This window comes from Dermacentor variabilis, chromosome 1, assembly GCF_050947875.1.
Source record: "Dermacentor variabilis isolate Ectoservices chromosome 1, ASM5094787v1, whole genome shotgun sequence".
Classification (NCBI taxonomy): domain Eukaryota; kingdom Metazoa; phylum Arthropoda; class Arachnida; order Ixodida; family Ixodidae; genus Dermacentor; species Dermacentor variabilis.
Genome location: NC_134568.1, coordinates 163,411,354 through 163,428,063, shown reverse-complemented (window position 1 = coordinate 163,428,063; position 16,710 = coordinate 163,411,354). Strand labels below are relative to the sequence as shown.

The window sequence follows — 16,710 nt, the reverse complement described above, 5'->3', positions numbered from 1 at the left end:
TCTCTGGTGACTGCGAAGCTCAGAATGAGGCGGCATCCTGACGACAACGGTCGCCGTCAACGTAACAGAATAAGCGGGCGTGCAAGGTCACGTCTAAAGCCGAAAGCACATTCGGAGGAAATACACAATACTCTTGCCGACAAAAAAAAAACGTGATGAGTAACGAGCGGTGTTGTTGAGCGAGGCTGTAGACGGATAATGTCACCATAGACAGGACAACGCTCCCATCCTGGTGCTCAGCGGAAATATACGTCGACAGTGTGTCAATTAGCGTGTAATTGATACTTCATTAAGGTCGTTGCGTGTTTGTGTTGTGTCTAGCAGGAGCTAGTAGCGTAAGAGATGACACTGGAGAGGAGGCGGTGAGCGAAGTCCGCGAAAAGTAATTGAGGATAGCCATATAGAACGTCGACGCCATGTTGAATAAAGCCTGCGACTTCAGTTGCTCAGCCGCCAGAAAGGCTTGTGTCGTAGCATACCGCTGGGCGTATTTGGTAACCACAGCGATAAACACACATTTTGCGGAAGTAAACAGAGGAAAGGGACGTAGTGAGTTGGCCGCCCTTTTCGAGCTCTGGCATAGTTTGAAAAATGAATGTGGGGAAGTATGACGCACAAAATAGTATATGTCAACCCAAACGAATCAGCGTGGTCATACTTGCGCGACACGCCATGGTGGCCTGCCACCAATACATCATGAACTTGCAGTGATGAGAGTTTTCAATGCGTACTTGAGAATAAAAACGAGCGCGTCAGAGACGTCCGAGGGACATTTCTAGGGTACAAGAGCACAACCCCCCCCCCCCCAAAAAAAAATCACGAATATAAGCTTACGAATATGGGCGTCGTAAGATCGAGCACTTCGGCGCTTGTTGATCTTCTTTAGGATCACGTCAGCATTTCATTCAGCGTTTCTTTCTGAGAAAAAGAGTTGAAGGCGCCCGTTTATTTGCATCACAATGGCAGGCGTAACCAGGCAAACATTGATAGCATTTCATTAGAGAGTGCCTGCGTACTCTGTGGAGATTACGCATGACAATGACATCAAACGCAGAAAGCTTTGCTTACATCGATTCGCACATACATAGGATTCGCATAATTTTTTCACTCATTGAATACAGTGCATTCTACGGTGTCATTCTTCGACAAAACAGATGGTACCGATTTTCGCGTAATGAGGATTGGAACAAATTGTCTCACCTTCCGGCTGTCACCTTTCTCCTACTGCCAACATTCCTTCCCCTCCGTAGTTGCTTAGCTTTTATTGGGTTCGGCTGCTAATCACGAGGTCTCGAGATAGAATCCCAACCACGGCAGCGGTATTTCAATGGGTGTGAAATGCGAAAACCCGCGTACTTAGGGCTAGGCACACGTTAAAAAATCCCAAGTGGTCTAAATTATTCTCGAATCCTGCACTACGGTGTGCCTCCTAATGAAATCGTGGTTTTGGCAAGTAAAACCTCATAATGTGTTATGTAACATTCGTTAAGGATGTCCTGGGCAGTCGCACAACTCTTGAGTACAATTAAGCGTCAGGAGTTGTGCGCGAGGTCTTTGAGTATGTGGATAGCCTTTATGGCGTTCGATAGCTGCTAGTCTACATTGCGGCTATATAATAAAGGCGGAACGGCAACATGGTAGAGAATGGGGAGAACACACAAATCCCGCATATATTACTGCACAATAATTTTAAATATCGTTCTTGCTTCACGCACGTGGACAACCGCCATAGGAGACTACTTTGGAAACTAACTGCAAGTACTGTATATGTCGTACCCAATGGTGTACCTGGCCTGGTGGCCAGTAAATGGAGACGTAATATTGCGAACAGCTTCGGCTATAGCGTGCTAACGGACAACGACACAAACTGAAGTGACTAGTGCAAGAGTGGACAGGGAACACTAAAGACGCTACAAGGACAAGCGCCCAGTTGGATGTTTGCGCGCTTATCCTTGTCGCCTCTAGTGTCCCGGGTCCACTCTTGCGCTAGTCACTTTATCATGGAATACCAACTAGCCCGGTCTCACAGCCTGCGACGACACAGGGACAGTTTGCTCAACTCTTGTATCGTGACTTTTGTGTTAAGGTGAAAAACCAACTTATCCATGCATATGTCTTAATGCTTAAGCACATCTAGATTTGCAGCTGCGGCGGTGGCCCATGTGTGCGCATTGCAATGTCGCTAGTGAAATAATTTTGTGCACCTTAACGAATTCGATAGTGGAAAATCAAAATCCGTCCACGACGGCGTCTCTAGTAGGCGCTGTGCGATGTTTGGACGTTAACAATGTACGCCGACTGAAGAAAGGCTGCCCCGAAGTACTTCTGACGAATAGGCTAGCTTCTTTACTCCGTAGAATGAAAAAAAGAAAAGGAAAAGAAAAAAAAAGAAAAAAAAGAACCGCATCAAAAGCCCAGAATCAACCATTGCTCGTCGCGACTAAACGCTCTTAGGATGACGAGTAATTTCTAGGCGACGAGCGAATACGCTTGATCAAGAACACTGATAACACCGGCGGGACAAGCATTGTGGCGAAGTTCAATGCGCAGGGATAGCATTTATTTTTTTTTATTTTGTTTGGTTGACGTCATCACGCGTCACCGCGGGAAGTTTGAAAAGTTTAAGGTTAGTACGCCACGTGGTGGCACTCACGCGAACTAAACCCTCATGTCCAGAAAAGCTGGATACGAAAAAATTACGATAATCATGTTAATTCACTCTTAAAAGGAAGAGGTCCGGACACCGACCAAGATGTTTAAAATAGTTATTTATGTTTAATAGTTATTTACGTTGTGAACAAGGCTCCCGTGGGGGAGCCGAAACACAAATAACTATTTTAAACAATTTTGGTCGGTGTCTGGACCTCTTCCTGTTAAGTATGCATCATCCCGACCAGACCGGCTTCCGTCATACTCCCGACTTAATGTTAATTTACTTTAGCATAGTATGGTATTCTGTTACAAGACTCCACATCATGCACCTTTCTAGTTAATACATAAGGTTTTAATGAAAACTTTTTTTCAAAGACAGTGCATTTTTTTGGCGAGTTCGGATCGATTTAGGGCTCATGGAGTCTCGGTATCTAGCCACTTTCGTCTCGAAAGTTAGGCAATTTCAGGTTTTCTGGCACACAAAGGAAAATGAAAAAGGCGTCAAAATGAAGCTGTGAACCAGAAAACTCGCCGACAATTGCGATACTCCCTAATAGGAAATTTGAGCGCAGCTGTATGCGTGTTTTCATTTCGGGATATTTTGGCTGGTGGGGACAATCATGTCTCGTGCGGCACGCTGCAAACGGAACGAAGTGCGGTGGCACTGCCACGATAATCTGGGGATCGCGAGAGGAAGCGCGTGGGTGACGTGTGGGCGCGATTCACAGCAGCTGCCGCAGGCTACCTCCGCTCATGCAGCGCTTTGTTTCCATACAGACGACGCGCATGCGCCATCTCGTAGCCATCGTCACCGCAAAGCCCCTCGTCCGCAGCACTACGCTTTTCTTCTCGCGCTTTCGCAATACCCTACTCACCCGTTTAACTCCTCGAACTTACTTCACTGTCGCCAACTTTCTTCCTCCCCCGCTGCGCTCCGCGTGTGCACTGGCCTTTCGCTGTGCTCGTTCGCTTGGTTACGGGCTACGCCGAGGGACGACGCCGACGCCCGCCGCAGGAACGGACGCCTAGAAGCTACGCTCTAAAAGGCCAAGTTAGCGTATAGCTATGTATGGAGCAGATATAATGCGAAATTAGCGAATAACGGCCAAAATGAAACCCAGATATGCCAGTGGAAACTGTGCGAGCCTAAAATCAAAACCAGAGGTGTGGCTGTACTGATTTCGGGACTGACCCCGGAAATAATGCTGCTAGAAGTTGGAGATGATCCCGAGGATTAATGCAGTCTAAAAAGAAAGAAAGTAATGTAAAGGAAACTAAACGTCAAGTAAAGGGCTCTGTATATGCTCAATTCCTTCCAGCGCGTCTGTAATTGTGCTCTCCATCTAGAACGACATGCTAGACCGACAGCTGCATAGGCAAAACTGACTAGATTAATTTATTTGGCCAGCAGGTAACTCCCCCTCCCCCTTTTGTTCTTTCCCGCAGTTTCGCACAGTGATCGCCCTTCTCGCCGGGGTAACCGCGCTGGCCGCGTACCTGGACGACGAGAAGCCTTATGAAAGGAGCGAAGCCATGCGCCTGGAGCGCGACTCGCCCTACCACTTCGAGCGCGACGTGCCGCGCCCACGGCTTCCGCCGCGGTACTCGGCCGAACGTGGATGGTTCAGCCGCAGCCTGCCGGCGGGCAGGGCGGCACGCGTCAGGCCGGGCCCCATCTACATAATCCGCACGCTAAACCCGGAACCAGGTTCCGGGCAGCAGGAGACAGCCATCGAGCCTTCACAATGGCAGGCTCCACCACTGGTTTACCGGGCGGCGCCCAAGGCCCTCTCGATCGCCGAAGGCAGCAACGTGCAGTACGTGGTCTTCGTCGACCGCAGCGCCCTCCCCATCGACGAGCCAACGTTGGTGGACGCCTACCACGGCCGGCGTAAGAGGGTTCACTTAGTCCTGCTTCGGCCACCTAAAAGGAGGCTTTAAGGCTTTAGCTCGGGGGCTCCTACTAAATACATGGGAACGGCGAAACGGTTTTTCTCGATAACCAGTGAACCGACTTTGATGGAGTTTGTTGCATTTAAATGAATAACGCAAAATATGGTGACTGCAACAAACGTATTTTTTATTTAGGTTGGCAAGTTTTTTTAAAAGAAGATTGTTGAAAATTGCAAAATTTAGAAAAGCTAGACTTTCATGTTTACGACTGAGTAGCTCAGCAATTAAAAACGATATCCCAATTTTGTAAACTGCAAATAATAACAAATGAAAAACGGATAGAATGCGTATATTATACACCACTCTTAAATGTACCACTCATTTGTGAGTAAGGCTTTTGCGAAACCCTTGTAAACGTTGTGATAATTTCACGTAAGTTGCAAAATAATATTTGCAAAAGATTTGTCCACTTTAGGTTGTCTAACATATGCAACTTACACAACTACGATTCATGTTTTTTTTTTTGTGCAGAGTTGCGGATTTGTAAACATTGTGCTTCGGTTTCGTTACCGAATTTTGTGAGCTCATGTAAAAGAAAGAAAAAAAAAAGAACGAGGCCTCAAATATATATTCTGCTTACTAAGGTCACTACAACTTAACTTTGTCTCTTAACTGCTACAAATTTCATGCAAATCGGTTCAACAAACGACCCACAATGACATTTCTACATTTTACATATATAATAGGAAAATCGCAGTTGACCCCGAGCTAAAGCTTTGCACTTATGAGTCATGAAGGGATTAAGGAAGTTATAGCGACGATAGATCTGGGAACGTAGAAAAATGAAGGCTTTGGGCGCAGCCACACTTCCCAAACGGTTGTTTTTGGATGATGTGGTGGGGGTAGATGCAGGCAATAGAAATTGGAAAAGGCTCAAAGAATGAAGGAAAATGTAAACTACTAGGGAGCCGTGTCAGTGGGCCTTTCTTTAAAGGATGCGTCGACGACGCCTTGTATCTTTTCGAGAACCAGTCGACGGATAGTCTGATGCGGAGCAAGGCATTAAAAGCAGGCACGACTCACGGCATGCATGCATGCATTGGCAGGATGGCAGGGGGTGTTGAGATGAATAGTGGGAGCGCCACCCGTAAGTTCACAATAGCAGTTCCATATAAACCGCGTCATCATTCATTTCAAGGGCCCGTACCTTCACTCATGGTACAGCATGGTACGAGAGTTTATCTACTTGTAGGCTTAAGTCAAACACCGATCAATATGTCCCACCGAACTTGCTCGCGTTGTAGCGTGAAACGTTCTATCGAGTGTATCGTGTAACTACGAACTCTTCCAAATGTAGAGGTACTGCCTGGGGCGATAAACCAATAATATTTGGGGTTTTACGTGCCAAAACCACTTTCTGATTATGAGGCACGCCGTAGTGGAGGTCTCCGGAAATTTTGACCACCTGGGGTTCTTTAACGTGCACCTAAATCTAAGCACACGAGTGTCTTCGCATTTCGCCCCCACCGATATGCAGCCGCCGTGGCCGGGATTCGATCCCGCGACCTCGTGCTCAGCAGCCCAACACCATAGTCACTGAGCAACCACGGCGGGTCTGGGGCGATAAACCAGGCACAAACATTAGGTCAATGAAAGCAGGGAGAAGAGCGAAATGGCACAACTTATCGCAGCAGAGCTTATCGGGATGTTGTTGCTCCAGCATGACACAAGTTCTGTAGTTGACTGATACCGTGTTTAGTAACACCATATGGTAAAGCGGCGACAGAAGAATATTATTAGTGCTAGTAAACAAAATTTTTTGCTGTGCCAACTGTCTGCTTGGCTGTCAACCAACGAAAATGAACATATATAGCTATCGCATATAGGCGGTCACACGGGCGCACCAAGTTTATGCTGAAGTATACTTCGTATTAAGAGGGAACGTCACCTAGACTTCTTTCTTGGAATGAAACCCACTGAACTAATTTTGAGGAGGTTTCTTTGATTTAAAGGTAAACGTATAATTCTACTGACTGTTTGAAGCACAATTGTGATTCAGCTAAGCAGTTCATTTAGAAAAATTGCTGGGAATCACACACACACGCACATAAAAACTGACGCATCAAGCTTACAATGCTGTCACTCACCAATAAAAAAGATATCACAATTTACTTAGATGAACTACACCTGTTACATACCTGAAGCACATGAAAGCGATTTTTTATAGATCGCTCTCAAATATACCACTAATTTCAGAGTAGGACTTTTCTGCAGGCGCCTAACAAAGCAACAATTTCATGCAAACTCTCAAGTATTTAGAATTCTAGTTTGCTAAGGGTTGAACAGACAGGGTTTACATAATTGTGACACCTGTTTTTGGCGGGAGAGTAACGGAATTCTAAAGTTTCCGCTTAATTTCTTTAAAGCTTACTGTTGTCGCCAATGAAAAAAAAATGTTTACGTCCTTTCACAACTATGCTTTCAGGCGTCAGTAAAATGCAGCTTCCGCTCGCAAATGCAATGTGCTGAGCTCGAGGTCAGGGATTGGATCCCGGCTGCAGCGACCGCATTTTTATGGTGGCAAAACCTAAAGCTCTCGTGTACTTAGATTCAAGTGCGCAAGTTAAAGAGCCCCAGGTAGCCAAAACTAATCCAGAGTCCCCCTTTACGGCGTGCCTCATAATCAAACCTTCGTTCTGGCAAGTGAAACTACAGAGTTTAAATTATTTTTAATTTCAATGCGACAAATTTTAGACATAGAGTCTAGGTGGTTGTTTAATAAGTGTATATCTTTTGTTCAATATGTATCTGAACAGTTGAACCCAATCTGCCAGAGATAAAGCGCCTACTTAAGCTAAATGCGATTAAATAGCCATATATGAAGCGTCTGTCTATTCTGAAGTTATTTTCTGCAATCTTCAATAAAGTGTAAAGCAGACAAAAGCTTAAGCAACACGCTTAGGTATCTATTGGGTTTAATATCATAGCCTCGTACTTCACTCTCATCAGGGTAACTAATTTTACCATTAAAAAAAAACCTCCGCACTAGCCACGCAAACGGCGTCGCATGTGTTCTTTAAATGAGTGCAAGTAACAAACCATCGTTGCAATTACACCCGTATGGCGGCCACCTAACCCCGTCCCCCCCCCCTTTCACATAGATTTTCCGTGCACATCACGTACGTGCGTCCACGCAAGCTCCTTATATCAACTCTTACATCAAAGACTGTTCTGCCAAGGAATGTCACAACGTTCATAATTAACCCGGCAATCATTCTGTAGCTCTAGGCACAAGATCCGTAGATCATCAGATAACTTCGATGTGCAGTTAAGGACTCCAGTTCCTCCAGCACTGTTATAAAGAATTTTGTTGGATACTTGTCCAACAGACAGGCCTACAGACAGGACACTTGTCCTGTCTGTAGCGCTTGACCTTGTCTGACCTGGTAGGCCTCGTCTTTGTTTCGCACTGACGATGAAAAAAACCCCATAATGATAAAAAAACGAGTGATGAAAGAGGTCATAAGAGAGGGAGACAAAAGGGAAGGAAAGACAGGAAGGTTAGCCAGTGGAAATACCGGCTGGCTACCCTGTGCTGGGGAAAGGGGTAAAGGGAATAAAAGGAGAAGGAAGAGAGAAAGAAAGCAAGAAAAAATGCGCACAGTAACGCGATGTTACGCGCAACGATATTCAAAGGCGGTCGCACAATTCACATGTCCTTAAGAACTTGAGCAAAGCCCTTAAGGCCTTGAGTGCCTAGTTCTAGTGACTAGTGTCCTAGAACCTTCTCTTCTGTAAAGGGGCGATTGTCCAGTTTTTCGAGCGCGGTCACGAGCACTTTTCTTTCCCCATTGTAACGTGGACAGTCACAAAGGAGGTGCGCGACCGTCTCTTCGCAGCCGCAGGTGTCGCAAGCAGGGCTGTCGGCCATTCCGATGCGGAAGGAATAGGAGTTCGTGAATGCCACGCCGAGCCATAGGCGGCGCAGAAGTGTTGCTTCCGCTCGTGGCAACCCTAGTGGAAGACGGAGTTGCAAACATGCATGCAATCTGTGAAGACGTGTGTTCGTGAATTCACTGGTGTTCCACAGAGTTAGCGCAAGCTCGCGTGCGAGGGAGCGAAGACTTGTGGCTGCACCTATTCTTGACAGTGGTATGGGTATAATCTGGGCACCATCATGGGCCGACTGGGCAGCGTCATCCGCATTGTCATTTCCCGAAATTCAGCAGTGACCCGGTATCCACTGGTAGATGATGTTGTGTCTCTTGTCGATTGCGTAATGGTAGAGTAGTCGGATGTCTGTGACTAATCGCACATTTCGTCCGTGGTTGAAAGGGGACATCAGACACTGGAGAGCTGCCTTTAAATCACAAAAAAATGGACCATGAATGTGGTGATTTGGGACCAATAAACTCCAGAGCAGCACGAATAGCTGCGAGTTCTGCAGCCATCGATGATGTAACGTGAGACGTCTTGAATTTGATAGTGACAGACTGAGCGGGAAGAACCACTGCTGCAGCTGAACATTTAGAGAAGACAGAACCGTCCGTGTAAACGTGGGTGCGTTCGTTGTGTTTTTCATGTAGGAATGAAAGAACGGTTTCTTTGAGGGCGAAAGATGACATCTCCGGTTTTTTTTGATGCCGGGAATATCAAGAAGGGCCTGGAGTGGATGTAGGCACCACAGTGGTAGAGATGGTCGTGCTGCAGGTGTAAGGGGTCATAAGGGAAATGCAGGGAGGTTGACGAGGCTGGGCCTGGTAGGCTACCCTGCACTTGAGAGAGGGGAAAAGCGTTAGAAAGATGAGAAGGAAAGGCAAAGTTTGCACTTTCCAGTGGTGTGCACACAATCAAGGGTTAGTGGTTGAGCCACTCACAAGTTGTCATATAGGCTGGTGCATTTAAAGACATGCAGCAGCGCTTTTGTGGTTTTGTGCATAGCAGACACACGATGACACCGTCCAAGATCTTCTCTTCTGTGAAAAGCCTGTCATATAAGGTCCCTAAAGCTGTCCGGAGGAGAATATTCTATTTTTTGTATGTTGGGCAGTCGCGCAGGAGATGTTTGATCATTTCCTCTACACCTCATGCACTGCAGCTGACACTGTCCGCCATTCTAATTAGGAATGAGCAGGCGTTCGTAAAAGAAATTCCTAGTCGCAAGCGGCATAGTAACGTTTGTTATTGTCGAGTAAAACCAGGCAAAATTTAATCTTATATGGAGGTCCATGGCATGTAGGCACCGGCTGGTGAACTGTGGTATTTTCCAATTTCTTAGAGTGATAATATGGGCAGAACTGCCGAGTTGCCAGGCTTCATCCGTTCTCGACAATGGCATGAAGGTGCTTTCACATTCTCCAGGTGGCTCGCCGTCAGCTTTTTCGGTACTTTCATTACCATTTATGTTGCAGGGGCCAGGTACCCACTGAAAGATAAGTGGCCTCGATGCACTACTTTAAGCTAGTGTAATCGTATCTCTGCCACCAATTGTTCGTATTGGCCCTCGACGCATTGCTGATGAGAGTGATTGCAGGGCTGCGTTTGAGTCACAGAATATAGGCCAGTGATTTGGTTACTGTTGATGTACATAAAGCGCTGCGCTACGGAGGATGACAAGTCCAGAACCTGTCGATGTTATTACATGGCGGATCTTGAACTTTTTGCAGATTGACATCGACGGAATATCCACCGCATCAGTAGAGCAGGTTAGAGTCGAAGAGACATCTTTATAAATTTGAACTCGATTGGAGTAGGAATCATGCAGTAGATGTAGAGCGGCTGGATTCAGGGCAGAAGTCGGCAAGCCGGATTTTTCCAACTTTTTGAATGGAGAGGTGCACATGTGGCTGCCAGAGACACCAAAAGCGGCACGGTGATCTTGCTGCAGGCGTGAAATCGGGTAGAAGAGAGGAATGGTAGGAAGTTACGATGGAAATTGACCGAGGAAACCACCCGCATTAAGAGTATTGCGGGGGCCAGGCGACAAAAACGAGTGGAAGAAATGCCCATGCTGTGGTGGTTGACCAGGCATGATTGATTGTCAATACTAGAAATGCGTGGAAGCGCATTACGAAATGCGAAACAGGAGAACGGAGAACTGTAGAGTTAAACTTGGTGCACGTAAATGTCAGGATGTCCTACCTACAGGAGGCCAATTAGGGGATTATAGGCTTTTCGGGTTTGCCTAGGGGCGCCACCACAGACTTACAACACCAAATACATTGTTTTGTGACTTGGGTCGTGTTGACGTTTGGCCATTCTAGGAAACATCGGGTTGTGTCTACTAAAAAGCACATGTTAGTGCTTACAAAATGTTATAATTGGAACCAACATATATTTCAACATAGATATAAAGATATGACGTTTATAAAACGTCCAACGCAGAAAAAATGCAACACAGGTCCAGAATACACGTGGACACCATCCAGGGCGAAAGAATAATGAATTATTAAGGAGTAATTTGGGGCAAAGATGGATTTTGGTGCCTGAGCATAGGGTGCGTTCATTGGGGAAGACAGCATTGGTGGGTCCGGTAATTCCATTTCTCCTTTAATAAGCTTTCAATTCGGAAGCAAATTATGCTGCGTCAATTTTCTATCTAGCCATTAATTAACTCTACGGAATATTAGCACATTTGAACCCAGCAGCAGTAAACTGAGCCAAACGCAGATGCTTGAACTCAAATGACTTGTCTACTCTTTCGAATGACGACTCTAGGGACTTACTTACACAGCGTTACTCATGAGTACTCTCCTTCGCGTGTCTTTTTTTTATATGTATGTATGTGTGTGAACATGAAACCACGGCCATTTCTAACTTATTTTGAATGTGTGAACAATTTTTTAGTCTAGGACAAAGACACGCTCAAAGTACCACTTCGTCTTATTGAACTTGGTTTAACCATTATATTTCTGTCATACCTGAATGCGTCGACTATTGACAACAGCGACGTGGTTGTCTGCTCATCCGTTTAGTTTCCGTGCACTTACATTACTGTATTCAGCTACATTACTGCATGATATTTTCGTGTTAGCTGAATAGCATTTGATTTTTTTTTCTCTTTTTACATTCTTCCTAATGACTTCGTTTTTTGCTCATAATAACCTATGCTTTCAAAACCATTCTTTTCGTGATCCTAGCGTACTTATATTAAAATTGTGCTTCGTCTTTCTCATTGAAATATAATTTAATTTCGTGTCTTTGAGCTATCCCAACCTTAGCCGATCAACGAGAATGGTCGTGTGTCTTCCGCTCATGCGATTGTAGACTACTTACGCAGGTCCCCGTGAATTACACTCTCGCTACGCATCCGGTTGTACCAGCTCTGTGGCAGCAAGACAGCGTAGCAAGATGAAATTATATAGAAGCTCTCTGTGCCTCAGCCTCGTGAACAGTTCGTTACCACGCAGCAGTTTTCAGGGTAGCGCCGCGCAATCGCTAAGCATGGTGATGTCTTGCTTTGGTTAGCTAAATACATGTGTGTTTTTATCGCTGCTGTTCAAAGCGCAAATGAAAGATGCCCTGGTCGCAAGCGCCGCAGATGCCTCATAAGATGTCACGCTCTCGTCGAAAGCAATATCACAAAACAGTACAGCAACGTTTGTGGCATGATTGAATTTTACGCAAAACGAAGCTAGAGAAGGGTGATCAAAAAGCATCATAAAAACAAATTGGGCAGATTATCGTAAACCTGCATAGTACACTATCTCTAGCATTTTGCAAACTCGGGTGTACTGGCAGAACGATGCTTTGTAAAGCACTTGGACAATGGTAGAAACAAGAAAATATTTCATACAGTTTTTTTCCCTTTTTGTTTTGATTGCCCTCCTCTATACATTTTTTATGCATTCCCTTCACATCTCCTTAAGCAGAGAAGAATGTAAGCGGACATATGCACACTGGCAAGGATGTGTCCCTTCTCTCTTTTGTCATCCGGAAAATATACGTAGGAAACATGACGGTTAACAAATCGTTTGCCCATTTGTACAGGAGTGCGCCACTTGGCTAAACCACGCATAGAGGCAGGGAGTAAGGCAGGAATTTATGAGGACGAGGAAATTAGATGCAGCATGTCTTTTACCGCATATGCCTATAAAGGTAGGGGATACATGTACTGATAAACAGCGAAGTAGGCGAGCATAATTTTTTCATTTGCATTCTTTCAGAAATTCTGGCAACGTTTGTCGTTTCACCCATACACAGATGAATGCACATACCTTATGACTATATATACCTAATGTGCGACGAAATAATCTCAAAATAAGCTATTACAGCAGTGCACTTGCTGCCTTTCAGCATATAGAGGGTGGTGGAATGGTGTCAGAAATCTTTAAAAAAAAAGGAGAGGGCCAATAGCTCATGGTGATAAGCAGGCAAATGAGAGACAAGCTTCCGTACGCTATTCTTGGGTGCCAAGCCCTCCGTAATTTCCCTTGGGGCCTCTGACAGAAAGAATAATGCAGACAGCGATTGAATGGTGCACATTAACGTCTCGAAGCTACCGCTTTCCTTTCAGGGTTGGCCTAGCTTTGGCATGCGAATCAAGTTTTACCACTAGGAGTGGCTCATAATGGAAGGGAATCTCAGTCTAAGGCTGGTATTGAGCACTTTGTCATTCATGACTAACATGCTTTTGGCCTTCGTGTCATCCTAGTTCACGGTATTATGAATCCTTCAAGCTTGAAAAAAGTAGCCCTTCAACAAATCGTTTTAAATTAACAAAGTTTGTCCTTCAGCAGTCGCAAAAGGGCCTTTTAATCTGCCAACAAATATTTTGACCTAATTAGGAGTAACTTCGCTCCGTATTAATCTCTGCTTTTCTTGTGAAAGAATGTTTGTTCACGGGTCCACTTTCGATCGTTCGCGCTGATAGTATTGCTCCATGAAAACGAGATGATTGGTGCACGGTGCCATTCACGGTCGGCTTTTATATATGTAAGTATTTATTTATTCATTCCTTAATTACCGCATTTGGGATTTTACATGGGTGTTGTGAATACGTGCCCTGGTATTTTTTTTTCTTTTTTCTAAAAAAAAAGGCTCCAGCATGTGCGGCGCCCTCTGTGTTGCATAATGTAACACAACGAGTGTGTGTCGGGAACGCCGGCTGGCTTAACCTTAGTACCTTCAACAACAACATGCAATATTAATTTTACATAAAAACACGTAAAGGTCACTACTCATGTACTGTTGGACTGTATATTTTTTATTCATCCAGTGTTCTACTGAGTGCCATATTTCGTCTCGCTATTCTCCCTTTCTGCGCAAATTTATTTCCTTTGCCAAGTGACAAGGAGTAGCCGGTGCCACCATAGAGGCGCCAACCTCTCCTAATATTCACTTCAATAAAAAAAAAAGGTCACTTGTATATCGGTACACTTTTTCACTGTGTACTATTTTCTTATAGCCTCTCCACTAACCAATCGCTACACAATTGCTCTGATATCTTCACTGTCATTTTGAAACGCAGTTTAATTGAAGAGCTCGAAAGTTGAATACGAAGTCGCAGGGTCAGTTAGCCACTGCGTTGACCTATGCGAGCGGGACTGTAAGTTGTATAAAGAGGGTCATGGTGCTGAAATTAGTGTAGTATGATGCATCACTGGACACTGAAAAAAAACAAGCTCGTCGGTGATAACTCTTACGCCCGCAAAGTCCCAGAGGTTCTTTTTGAGCGTAAAAGTAACAAAAAAAACAATAACAATAATAAAACAAATGGCTCCCTGAATTTTTGTCCATCAATCATTACTCGCATTATCTGTTTCGTTTTGATTTTTGTTTTGTTTCCTTTTGTTTTCCTGATTTTTATGTTTGGATTGAAGATACAACGAGGGACCAAAAACTTTCTTTAAAAAAAGCGCTGTAGGTCAATTGTTTTATGATTTATACATTTTTTTTTCGACACCGTTTAGCTCATATTGCCGCCAAGGCAAACGTTGCACCAATTTAAGTGACAATGCACTATACTGCCTGAGCGCACACCTATTCCGCGCTGTATACATAGGTACTACACCATTTACTTCCCTCTTCGGTGGATTTTTGAATAAAAAACAAGAGGCCAGTCAGCAAATGTTGACATCGAAGAAAGACAAGGTCTTCTTGGGCACATTAGTGTATCATGTGTTTTGTACTTTATACTGCACTACCATTTAGACTGCACTCGCCATGGTAAATTTATTTCAGACGGCAACACGCATAAGTATACTGTTTTCTTCACCAAGTAAGATCCCCCCCTCCCGCTCCCATGTGTAGGGTAGCAAATCGGTTAGGCTAAACTTGTTATCCTCCCTGCCTTCCTTCTCCACTTTTTCCTTCCTTCCTTCCTTCACCAAGTAAGATAAATTACTGACGCCTTCATTTAATACCATACTTAACTGTTTTGCTAAAGATGGGTGTGACTACCTCGAAGAAAATGGTATCATTGTTTCTGCATATATGTTCGAAAATCCAACATCCGTCATAAAGCTTTCCTAAGTTGCATGTGGCAGCGCAAAATTAAAAACGCCTAAACATATTATTAGAGTAGCCTTCGTTCGCTCGTCTGTACACAATGCACGAACAAAACATGCAGTAGCGATCAATGGCTGTTCGAAAGGAGTCGGGTACAAATATCAAGTGACTCATTACGCTGTAAAGTGCTATGATAACCTTATTCAGTTCGCTCGGAAGTCGCTCTGTACCCTCTGAAAAGAAAGACAGACGTCCGTAGAAAGAAAATATAATGTCGCACATCTTTCCTACCTTGAAACCCCGCTATACGTAGCCCCGGCAAATGAGTGGTGCCTCCTGTTACGATAGAAAGGCGCAGTTCAAAAATTTATATTATCGGGTTTTACGTGCCAAAACCACTTCTAATTATGAGGCACGCCGTATTGGATGACTACGGGAATTTCGACCACCTGGGGTTCTTTAACGTGCACCTAAATCTAAGTACACGAGTGTTTTCGCATTTCGCCCCCATCGAAATGTGGCCGCCATGGCCGGGATTCCATCCCGCGACCTCGCGCTCAGCAGCCCAGCACTATAGCCACTGATCAACCACGGCGGTTGTGAGAAGGTCGCAGTTTAGATCCGCCACCATCTTGTCCTCACTTCTTTCTGGTAGCAAGCCACACGCTTAGATATTAATTAAAAGCATCGGGATATTACAGAACAAACTCGAAATATTGACACGGTTCGGATGAGGCCTATTTTTTCGGAACAGTGAAATGCTTTTTTGAGTAAGCTGCGGTTGGCAATAAGCTCGGCCTTGTGTTATGTGTTGCTGTTTTTTCAGAGCCGGCATCATTCGAAAATATGCTGAAAAGGAACAAATGTTAAGCAAACGCCCCTTAACAGCGTATGTGCGAACTATGAGCGTTGTAAGTGGGAAAGTGCAATTGTAAATACTGCGTAAAGCCTACGTTTTATCGCTGTCGTTCTTTTATAAATCGGCTCTCAAAGAACCCTTCTCTCATTTACTGGACAATGATGTTGATGCCGGTGCGAGAGTTCACAGCCCGCATATAGTTAGTATGTCCAGAATCATCGAATACGTGTGTTTGTAATATTCTGCGGTTTTGTTTATTTTACAGTGCGGAAACTTCACCGCTGGAACCCGGAGCTATACAAAGCGAAGGCTTAAAATGCCCTTCAACGTTCATGGCCTCTTCATCAAATCCAGTAATTTATTAGTAAATCGCAGTACCTTGTCATCTATGCTTTAGTGCAAGAGGTCGTGTCTCTGAATTCTACGCAACAGGTGTGTGTATTAGAGCATCTTGAGAAATAATAAAAAGTGAAATAAACGGGCACCTTCGCTGTATGTGCACTCACTTGCGGACCGTTGCAATTAGCAACACCTTTCTTTACTGCGGAAACCTCCAACATAAGAGTGACACACCTGCGCATAATATCTCATCACTGTATTATTTGCATGCCTCTACATCTTTGACGATGTTGCAATCACGTGTAAGTTTTCATTTCTTTGACTCAGTGTGTAGTGTCGAATGCGGCCTGTGTTCACCTTCCGAATCGATGGGACGTTGTATATCCCAGACCGTCGCTTGCTTTTGCCTTTTACGGCCATTGAAATAAAATGCAGCCGTGTTTGCAGCGTTCTCGATTCTAGCAGCATCAACACTTGCATTATATACGGATACCAATTAGTCGGCTTGCACTGACAAC

The 16,710-nt window shown here is 44.7% G+C and overlaps 1 protein-coding gene across 1 annotated transcript in view; it reads left to right on the top strand.

Moving 5' to 3' along the window:
• Positions 1 to 16,254, top strand: part of LOC142572345 (uncharacterized) — a 38,302-nt gene extending 22,048 nt beyond the window's left edge. The window contains exons 2-3 of the mRNA XM_075681396.1: positions 4,099 to 4,543; positions 16,119 to 16,254. Of these exons, the coding sequence (XP_075537511.1) occupies positions 4,099 to 4,543; positions 16,119 to 16,168 (495 nt within the window). The 3' untranslated portion in view covers positions 16,169 to 16,254. The remainder of the gene's footprint in view (positions 1 to 4,098; positions 4,544 to 16,118) is intronic.
• The last annotated feature ends 456 nt before the right edge of the window (positions 16,255 to 16,710 follow it).